General features: G+C 40.3%; 1 protein-coding gene across 1 annotated transcript in view; it reads right to left on the bottom strand.

Moving 5' to 3' along the window:
* Positions 1–217: 217 nt before the first annotated feature.
* The window catches only part of SMU1 (DNA replication regulator and spliceosomal factor), a 20357-nt gene continuing 9783 nt past the window's right edge, over positions 218–10791 (bottom strand). Inside the window, exons 4-12 of the mRNA XM_018562998.1 lie at positions 10418–10528; positions 10051–10179; positions 9730–9849; positions 8233–8349; positions 7353–7480; positions 6948–7074; positions 5053–5220; positions 2104–2256; positions 218–609 (exon numbers count right to left, since the gene is read on the bottom strand). Of these exons, the coding sequence (XP_018418500.1) occupies positions 511–609; positions 2104–2256; positions 5053–5220; positions 6948–7074; positions 7353–7480; positions 8233–8349; positions 9730–9849; positions 10051–10179; positions 10418–10528 (1152 nt within the window). The 3' untranslated portion in view covers positions 218–510. The remainder of the gene's footprint in view (positions 610–2103; positions 2257–5052; positions 5221–6947; positions 7075–7352; positions 7481–8232; positions 8350–9729; positions 9850–10050; positions 10180–10417; positions 10529–10791) is intronic.

The raw sequence follows: 10791 nt of genomic DNA, 5'->3' as shown, positions 1-10791 counted from the left end.
AGTAAGTTTGGCTCCCTACACAATGACTGAAGTGGTGGGCTGTAAAGAACAGCCTAGTTTTGCACAGATGCCTATAAGAAGTTAATGTTCAATTGATGTGCTTAGCTGGCACCACTGACCCAGGATAGAGACTTCCATGCCATGGTGAGCAATTAGACACGCAAGACTTTTTTTAAAGTTTTGTATTTGGAAAAAAAAAAAAGTGATGGGATTCTATAAAAATCAGTTTAATGGAGTTGGAGAATGTAGGACAAAGTAAGGTTAAAATATACATAGTTTCACATATTGTCCCAGCTCAACTGAAGAAATGACCATCAGCATCTAAGTATGAAACCTAAACATTTTGTATTACGTCACTTTGAAAATATGCCACCAGAACCATATAAAGATATGAAATGAGCAAACACACATTCTTGGTGTAAGTGAACACAAAATATAATTAAATCATTTAAAAATGATACTGGCGCAGCCTAAAGTCTGTTCCCAATAAAGGAAAGGTATTCTGCAGTACTAAGGTTTCCACAGTTTCAGAAGTCCGTCTTCACTATAGGTGCCAATTAAATTCTGATGAGGATGATGTGCAATTCCGATTACATCCTTCTCATGGACCTAAAGTAATACAGACAAACATTACAGGTAATTATGAACAAAGTAGAAGATAATTCTACATAATTATGAACCCATCACAATATTTTCAAATGGCATCTTATCTGAGTTATTAGGGTCACATGCAAGCATACATGCAAACTGATGAATAAAAATTATAGATATAGGTAGTGCCCAGAAAATGTATTATTAGAAAGTAGTTCAAGAACCCACCACCATTTGCATTGTATTCTGACAGCGGCCACTGCCAGAATATCCGAAAGTAGCTTGCAGTTGATTGCCAGCAAACTCCATTCAACTGAAGACCTTCCGGCCTGCTCCTTCAATCTGCTGATCAAGGGATGCCAGCCAGAAGGGTGTCGAAGCGGCCGAAATTCGTATTGTGTATACTAGGATCGGTGCCGATATCAAGTATTTGGGCGAGTACTCTTACTTGCTCAAATGCTCCGATACTTACCCCCGATATCGGAACTTCCGGCCAGAGGGAGATTTCCTCTGACTGGCAGTGCTGCGAGGGAACATGGAGACGGGTTCCCGGGCAACCAAGAAGCCGGGCTGTGTGTAATGACTCCCGATTGGCCGGGAAGCCTGCTCCATGCCGATTGGCTAGGAAGCCGACTTCCCAGCCAATCAGCATGGAGCCGGCTTCCCAGCTCATCAGGAAGCCGGGCAGCAGGTTAATGGCCCACCTACAGACTTCCCAATTGGCTGGAAAGCCGGCTCCATGCCGATTGGCTGGGAAGCCGGCTCCATGCTGATTGGCTGGGAAGCCGGCATTCTAGCCAATCAGGAATCCGGGCAAGTGGGTAATGACACGCTGCCTGGCTTCCTGATTGCCCGTGAAGTCGGCTCCATGCTACAGGAAGTATCGGTACTCTGTATCTGCGAGTACCGAAATATAAATATCGTACTCAATACCAAAAAACCTGCATTGGTGCATCCCTAGTGTATACACTACTATACTCTTCCTAGAGGGGTCGGCGATGCCAAAAAAAAAATCTGACAGGAGTCACCATTTTTACATTTGGCTTTATGAGAGACCGGAAGCCACCTAAAAGTGGGCATTAGGAATTCCTCTTCTGCATCAAAAGCAGGTTTACTCAGACCACCAACAAAAGGGTTACTAGGTTACTACAACAATGGCTAACTCAACCCTGGTAATGGGTTGCTTAAACGCAAAGCACTGCATTGTGGGTGGTAGGCGTTATCACCCATGTAAGCACATTTGCCCGATATGTCTATAACAATTTTAATCTCCAACTGTAGGCACTAAATCTAACAGGTAACATAAAGGCACAAGAGAGTTAGGGCTTTTCCTCTGAAAGGGGAATACGACATTGTATAGCCTAAGTTTAAAATAAATGTTAACTGCAAATGTAATATTACATTAATTCAAATACAGCTTATGTTGCCGTCGGCAGTAACAGACCGCTGCCGTAAAGACCTAATTTTCTTACTAATAATTATAGCATATGAATAAATCAAGTCTATACTTACAGTCAAGGTTCTTTCCAGCTTGCCAGTTACAGTGCTGAAACAATATAGCACAAAATCCTCTCCAACACAGTAGATCCACTCTCCTCTGGGTGATAGTGTACAGCACACAAAGTCACCACCTTCTCTCTTACCAGAGCTGAAGCTCCTAACAATCTGATGGAAAATGGACAACATAGATAGTTAGCAAAGATGATAAACTAAGCAAATATTAATTATAACTGGTGAAATATATCCAGTAGCCACAGTGCAAATAAGAATGTGGTAAGCATAGTGCCCAGCAACCATGGGTCTGGACCTGCAAAGTACTGGCCATAGAGTTCTCTGCATAGATCTTTCCTATCCTGACTCCCCCATGCTTTAGGAATTTTCTGTGTGCTTCAACTGGTTAGAATGTGGGAACCTAGCACATAAGGAATCATCTCTCGGAAATGGAGTGGTAGCCGGAAGTTAAATACTGGAACAAAAGGATTAACATGCTACACTTGCCTTCACCTTCCCTTGTAGTTCACTGATGGACACAGGAAGTCATTCTGCAGCCTCTACTGGAGGACTGGACACTGGCAAACAAAATAAAGTTAGTGTGTGTGTGTGTGTGTATGTGTGGTCTGTACACCCTTGAGTAACCAAACCAGGGGCAACCTGTTGCTTGGCACCAAATAAAATCGATTTGCCCAGGAACTAGACTGACTTGTTACATGATGACTGAATGCTGTGTTGTAGGGGTCTTAAATGAAACTGAGCAAATAGGACATCCTCAAATGAGGCTACCAGCAGCCCCAAGACTCATATGCAAAAGCAAAGAATTGGGCAACTCTCAGACTGAATAGTACAAGTCTGGGAGTGGGGAGATCAAAGTTTCTACTCGAGAAGAAAAACTCTAGCTTGAGCGGTCTAGGAATAAACCTAGATGCTCCAAGGAGATGAGTCCAGTACCAATTTCTGAAAGTTCCGCACCTCTACAAATAGTCAAGGCAGAACCTGTGCCAACTGTTCCCTCAGTAGGAGTCAGCTTAGGTATCCCTCAACTGAAATGTTCCAAGAGCACAGCAAAGAAACTGGTGGTACACTGGAAAGATAAGGACAAGTAGGCATGCATTTATGATGCCCACAGTTACCAGAAAATCTCCCTGGTAGACCTTCCATACAGCATTTCTGAGCTTGAATGAAGACATTCAGAGCTTTTAGATCCAAAATGGGGCAAATGCTCCCTTTGGCTTTGGGTACTGAACAGGTTGGAGTAATACCCCTAAAACTGTTCTGCCACAGTAACTGGGGCGCTGACACTCTGATCCAGAAGACCTGCCCGAAGAACTTCTAATATGCATGGTATTATAGGAAGGCAGGAAGTGATGATCCGGGAAGGGGGTTTGGGAGTGAAACTAGCTTGTAGCTCATGAAAAACTACCTCTTGCACCCAAGCATCCGATATGCAGACTGCCCAACCGAGTACAAATGCTAACAGCTGATTGTGCAGTGGCTTCTGCAGGAATATTAGAGACAGACTCTGGAGGCGAGGACATGGAAGCACATTTGCATTCTGAGTCAGCTACCATGGCAGTAATCTTGTTCATAAAATCTTGCATCGTTTAGAAAGACTCCTTGGACGAGGGAGCCACTTTTGTTGGAGCTAGGGAGGAGTGTGTAGACCCAAGCAGTGGACAACGATCCAAGCTGTTGGTGTCAGATGCTCTGGGAGGAAGGCTATAGGCCACCCCAGACTTGCTTTGTGCTTAGGATCCATTATTCTGCAGTACAAGTAAGGCAAATTAATATACACCAGAAGCACATGGGGTATTCACAACCAACTAAGGAAACCGTAGTGGTTTATGGTCGTAGATGACCGTGTCATCTACACCTGATGCTGGTTTTAGGTCCTGGACCTATAAAGCACTTTGTGGCTAGCAACAGTATACTAGGTGTCTGGAGAGTGCTACAAGCAGATCCCACTGCCTGAAGGACACATTACAGACTAGCCCTGCAATCTTCTGTCTAGTAGGGTCTGGGTATTGGCTTCCATGGTGGAGCAGAGGATTAGCTGATCTGGATAACTGCATACAAGTAGAATCAGTAGTCTAGAAAAAAAAAAAAAATACAGTTCTCCTAAGAAACCAGCAAAAAACTTAAGAGTTGGAGGGGCTGGCCAACTGCTTTCATGTTTTTCCCAAAGAATTGGATGTTTTCTAATCAAATGACAATGTTACATGTCCATGATGGATTTCCCATTACGCCTAAAGCTAAACTCTAGCCACAAAAACTTTTCATTTACACATATTCCTCCAAAGCCACCAAGGATTTAAATACACGTTGTGCCCACCAAATGCCTTTGCAAACTCCGATACTACCTTATGCAGAGAACAGAGCTGTGGTAAGGACCAATCAGACTCACTACAGGCTGCCTGCAGAAAACAAACAGGAGGGGGCAAGATACAAGATCAGTCACCCTAAGCAGCATTGACTGATCTTTATTACAGGAAGCTCCTTCACACAGGCAAAGTTTAACACTGGATTGCTGCAAAGATCTGGAGGAAATACACAAAGCAAACAAAAAGATTCAAATGAGAACACATATGCCTCTGTTTTTTGCTCATCCCGGAGTTCAGCTTGAACAAACAATTCCGGAATCCATCAGAGATAGAACCGCTTTTGTATGGTCTTGTGGGAGGAGACAAACCTACAATTCCATCCAATAGTGCCCATGCATAACAAAAATATCACTATTATCCAAGTGCAATATAGTGTACACTTTAGCAACCGGTGACCAATCATTTCTCATTGTTTTGACAGATATAAAATGATAAATGCTTAAATACGATTGACTGCTATTGGTACATTAACATCACAGAGCATGATTAAATGCTGGACTTTGTTCCCAAATACATTGTTCAGTCTTGTGATTAGTAATCTTACAGACTACAATAATTGGTGATGACATTTACTCAAGCCACTTACTTGTCCTTGCATATTCATAATCACAACTGTGTTCGAGCGATTACACACAACAAAGTGCTCTGGATTTTTTGGCAACAGAACGACACTGTTAACTGTAATGTCTGTTCCTGCAGTGCTTCCAAGGGACTTGAAGGTATTGGCACACTCTGTAGTCTTCATATTCCACATCTTTGTTATAAAGAAATAAACAAACCGCGATTATCATGTTATGTTTCATTCTGAACTTTCCTAAAGTAACTAAAATGACTGCATGGTCCGTTGACAAACATGACCAGTGGCAAGATTTGGGGCAAAAAAAAAAAAAGGAGGATTAAAGGGTATCATTAAGTGAAACTATAAAGGCCTACATCAAATGTATTTTAAAACCGTCATATATTTTTAACAATTTATATAAAATATTTTTAACAAAGTAGTATATAGACTGTGCCCATACTACTGAAGTTATATAGCATTTTAGATCTTCTAAAGAGTGGGCACAACAAAGGCCAATTCCCTTTTCTCTAACCAGACTTTTGTAACCATTGCCCCCCTCTTGGTGTCGACTTTCCATTTTGACTATATGCACTGATATAGTCAATGTTTAATTTTGTCTATTTCCGCAAGGTTAATACTTGTAAGTCTGACACTTTTGTAAAAACCAATAAAATAAATTTACTTGTGGGGGGGCAGGAGAGCAGACAGGAAGGGGAGGAGTTACTAAACAGTGCAAATCTGAGCTTGAGCTTTTGAGCTCTATAAAAACAGGCTGTTTTTTTTAGCAAAACAGCAAAGACTAGCCTGGTAAACAATAAGAACTCTGTTAGCTGTAAATGTAAATATGAAATATTCGTATCTAAAATTTACCTTGCAAAAACTTCTTTTTTTTTTTAAACCTGAACATAAAGTTGAAATATATATATATATATATATATACACACACACACACACACATACATATACACACACACACAATGAATGCTCTTTAAGAGAGCAAAAAGTGAGGCATAAAAAAGGTGGATAATACAGACAATACATAAAAAGTTCATGCAGTTGAAGCATAGCAATGAGAGAAAAATCCCTGATTGTGTAAGCTTGCATCCTATTTAAACACGTTTTCTAGTAAGCATTTTACAGCTAACCTTAAAAGGGAACCTGTAATGACAGCTGTTATTTTTCACAGCCAAAGATCCTGTTTATTGCTTGAGTTTTCCACTGCCCAACTCCTGAAAGCAATGCTAGATCAAGGGCAGAGCACAGTCTAATGCTAGATGATGGTGTATGAACAGATACACTGATATGGGTAACACGCAAACATACAAGGAACTTGTCAGAACAGCGGTTACCTAAGTGAAAATGCACACTTCTGTTTTAGAATACTGTGGCCTGTACTGCCTCAGGCTACACAGTATTATCTGCAACCTGACTATTACAGAACTCAGGTCTCACGTTGACTGCTAGCTGCACATAAGATTTTATATCAAATTTGATCTGCAAGACTAAAAACTTTATTCAATATTTGAGTGCTTGGAGCCATGTATTATCATAGTCCCTTAAGCACCAAGTAACCACAGCCTGGAAATGTTAACTCTTGTGCAGACTCGTCTTGATTTTAAAGTTTAATATATATTTATTTGATCAGTTTTGAAAGACCAAATCCACACAACACATTAATAAAAAGAAAAGAACCCCACATATTAAAAATAACATAAAACACAGCTACCAGCCACTAAATCCATCATCCAGAATGAAACAGTTAATCGATTGAACCTAGACAACTGTTACAGTGCCAATGTATATTCTTAATTTACTCCTCTTGATTTTATATGTTGTACTTCTTGGCCTAGAAGGCTACAATAAAACATTTTTTTAATGTAAAACAATATAATTTTAAGATGCACAACACTATATATCCATACCTTTACGGTGCCATCAGATGATGCACTAATTATATAGTGACCATCCTGTGTAAAAGTGGCCTCATTCACAAACGAGGAATGTCCTCTGAATTCTTTAAGTGTTTTACCAGATTTCAAGCCATGGATTCTACATAAAAAAAGGTTAAGAAAGATCATAACTTGCTAGCAAATAGGTCACATTACAATTGAAAACAGTAAAGTCATATGAACTCAGAAGAGTTTATACACAATCTAAACTTAATAAAATAAAAAAAGGACATAGCAGTGATTATTTTAAGATTACAATCATGTCCCCTACAAGGTGGATACAGGATTTGTTTTTTAAAGAGCTCTATAAATGAGTGGGTTATGCAAGAATCTGAAGAGTATTCACTTTTAGACTAGTATAAGTATGCATGAAATTACCTGATCGTCTGGTCAAATGAAGCACTGAGGATCTGACTGCTGTCTTTAGAGAAACTAAGGCATGTGACACCTTTACTGTGTGCACGTTCAAACCTCCTCAAACACTGCCCACTCTGAATCTTCCACACCTGTAGGAAAAATGAAGGAAAAAAGTTTTTCTATTAGAATCTTTACATCTTCTCCTGGAACATTAAAGGAGAAGTATTGGGAGAGTAAAATATACTCTTCCCAATACATACAGCTAGCGTGGGACATTGCAGCTGTCCCACGCCGGCTCTATACCGAGAGCGGAACGTTAATGTAACCGTTAATGCTTTAGCTCAGGGTCTCCTCCCTAACAGTCACGACTCCCCTCTCCAGCGTTCACTGGAGGGACAAGATGGGGGGGGGGTGGACACAGCTGGCTCTGGCTCTAGAGGCAAAGTCAGCTGTCAATCAGGCAGCCAGGTGGAACCGGACAATATTGTTGGGATCCTTCCTGGCTGCAGGTTTGGCTTTGCTTATCTTTTAAGTGGTCAAGTTAAAAAGCAGTAATATATTCTTACTGCAGCCGTAGCGCTGCTTAACGGGAATAAAAACCTTCTCATTTATAAACAACAGTGTAGTGCTTTATAAATTTAAAGCAAAGCCTCATTTAAAAAAAAAATAATTTAAGGATAAAAAGCCAGGAGGTAAAAAGCACAGTTACATGACCTGTCAGATATGGGACAGACTCTCCTCCGACCACGAAGTGCTCTCTGCATTGATAAATAGAAACACTCCGCTGCAGACCAGACCCACACCGAATGCAGACACATTGTGTAGTAAACACTATGGTGACCAAGGGTGATACTCTCTTTTACAAACAAGTCCCTAGTTTTCCAGTTGTTTAAAACCTTACCTTAATTTTTCCATCTTGTGCTCCTGTAGCCAACATTTCAGTATCCCTGCTAAAGCACATGCACAATACAGCGTCATCCATCATCATGAAGTTATCTTGAGCCTGATATTTCAAATCCTAAAAAGCCAACACATATTTAGAATATTGAATGATGTGAAACCTCGCGCCACTACTCTAGTCAAGTTAAGCAGCAGCTGAAATCTGTGTGGTCAGATATAACGTATGAAATTAATGGTAAAAGCCGCGCTGTGTGAATGAGACCGCAAAGTGTCAGATATAGTAGATACTGACCTAAGAGTAATGTGATACAATGTGTAAAAAGTGCAAAACAAAAAAGGAAACGCATGTATATAACATGCACCTTAGTGTAAATGTAATTGCTACAAAATATCCATAATGAAAAATCAAATGCACTAAATATTAACTGTGAATCAATGTGATAGTGTACATTTACACTAAGGTGCATGTTATATACATGCGTTTCCTTTTTTGTTTTGCACTTTTTACACATTGTATCACATTACTCTTAGGTCAGTATCTACTATATCTGACACATATTTAGAATATTAACCTATATACTAGACCAAGAATTGAGTCGGTTGCATTTGATATCTAACTAGCTCTTCCAATGTTTGTTACCAGACCTGCATACCACCACGCTACCTACGGAGTAGTATTTTTGCAACTGTCCCCACTTATTGTACATAGCTTATGCCTAGTACCGTGTTTCCCCGAAAATAAGACAGTCTTCTATTTTTTTGGGCTCAAAAAAAACACACTAGGTCTTATTTTCGGGGGAAAGTTCTTATATTTTTTTTTAATGTACAACATACAACAATCCAAAAATTAACGCAAATCCAAATTAAATAATCCAAAATGGCAAAGTTAAGAATAGGGTGATCAGGGCAATCAGCGGTGCCGTACCTTTCCAAGAGCAATTTGGTAAACAATCGCTGGCCAGAATGAGCGAAACGCACTTTCACTATCGATTCCTCACAGGCGGAGTGCATTTGGTATCACTCTGCCAGTGACAGGAGGCGGCGCTATAGAAGAAGCATCGCCTTATGCAGCACTGCTCCCTCCGCTGCCGCCTCACTTCCTCTAGCGCTGGCTTCATTGGCACCGCTGATTCTCTCCCGCGGCTCTTTAGGTTCCCCCTTATGCCACCACCGGCCCTGGGAATGGTCACAACTAGGTCTTATTTTCGGGGTAGGTCTTATTTTAGGGGAAACAGGGTACTAAGGCTGCAGTCACACACTTTGCTTGTGTAAAATCCCATGTACTGTATGTAAAATGCTAGAGAATAAAGAGGGGGTTTTGTACTCGGCATACAAGAACCCTTTTCTTCAGTATTTCATTGGGTGAAAAAGTAAAACACTGGCCACACTGCCAAGTCTTCGGCAAAACGGACAATGACAAAGTGTGTGGCAAAATATGATGCTGGTAGTGCACAAACTGACAAATTGTTTTTTTTCTTTTGTGTGTAATAGTACTTGCCTTTCTGATCTTTCCTGTTGTAAAGTTCCAAACCTCAATAAACCCATCAACAGATCCTGTAACCAAATACTGACCATCGGGTGAAAAGCGAGCACATTCCACATGTGATTTCTGACCAAACTGCAAAAGAAAATTCAACCGCGATACAGATATTAAAAAAATGCACAAGCATATACAAAAACAGAAGCTAATTTTTATATTGGGTCTACATTTGACATTATAGGTGCAGGTTTGAGGGATGAGTAGGTTTGAAGTACTCATAAGGGCATGAAAGCAGCAAACCTTACAAATGACAAACAACAAATCTCTAGAAAGATTTACCTTGATGTGCCTACTCAGCTGAGTGGGGAATTTCTCCTCTTCCACATCTTTCACTGCTGCTTTACCTCTAAACAAATCAATAGTCATTCCTGGGGGCAGAAGTCCCTGATGTTGTTGCCATTTTAATGCCTGGAGAAGGTAATATAAAGCCGTTTGTAGCGAGATTGAAGACAGCTGGACATCCTTTCAGACTACAGATTATCATCATCCAAATTACAACAGAAAATAAACAGATAAATTTCAACAAGTAATGAAATATGTTTATGTACATTATAGCATAGCACTGTGCATTCCATACACATTCAATTTAAAGAACAAGTGTATAATCACAAAGCTATATCATAAAAAGTAAAGGATAAGTTATTACCTGTCCCAAGAGCGCCATGAGACGTGATGGAGGCACAACACTCACTTCTCCAGCAAGGGCCTGAGCTATTGCTGCTCTTCTTTTTTCTTTGCTGCTGCCATCGGGATAAGCCTATGGGAAGCAAACCAAAATATTCACTTTAGTTGTCTTTTCAAGAGCTAACCATTAATCATAACATACGTTTTATTTTTCTAGTATCAATCAAGCCACCTAGGGCTGCAGCTAACGATTATTTTCAAAATGGGTTAGCCGATTAAGTTCGATTTATCGGATTGAAGAAAAAAAAAATGGCTCCAGTGATGGACTACTAGTTTGTATCGAGATTGTAGTTCATCAAGGGAGCAAGCTTGGAGCGGTGGAAAAAAAAAAAAAAA

This window comes from Nanorana parkeri, unplaced genomic scaffold, assembly GCF_000935625.1.
Source record: "Nanorana parkeri isolate BGI_ZX_2015 unplaced genomic scaffold, ASM93562v1 scaffold621, whole genome shotgun sequence".
Classification (NCBI taxonomy): domain Eukaryota; kingdom Metazoa; phylum Chordata; class Amphibia; order Anura; family Dicroglossidae; genus Nanorana; species Nanorana parkeri.
Note: the sequence above shows the minus strand (reverse complement) of the source record. Positions and strands in the feature narration are given on the sequence as shown.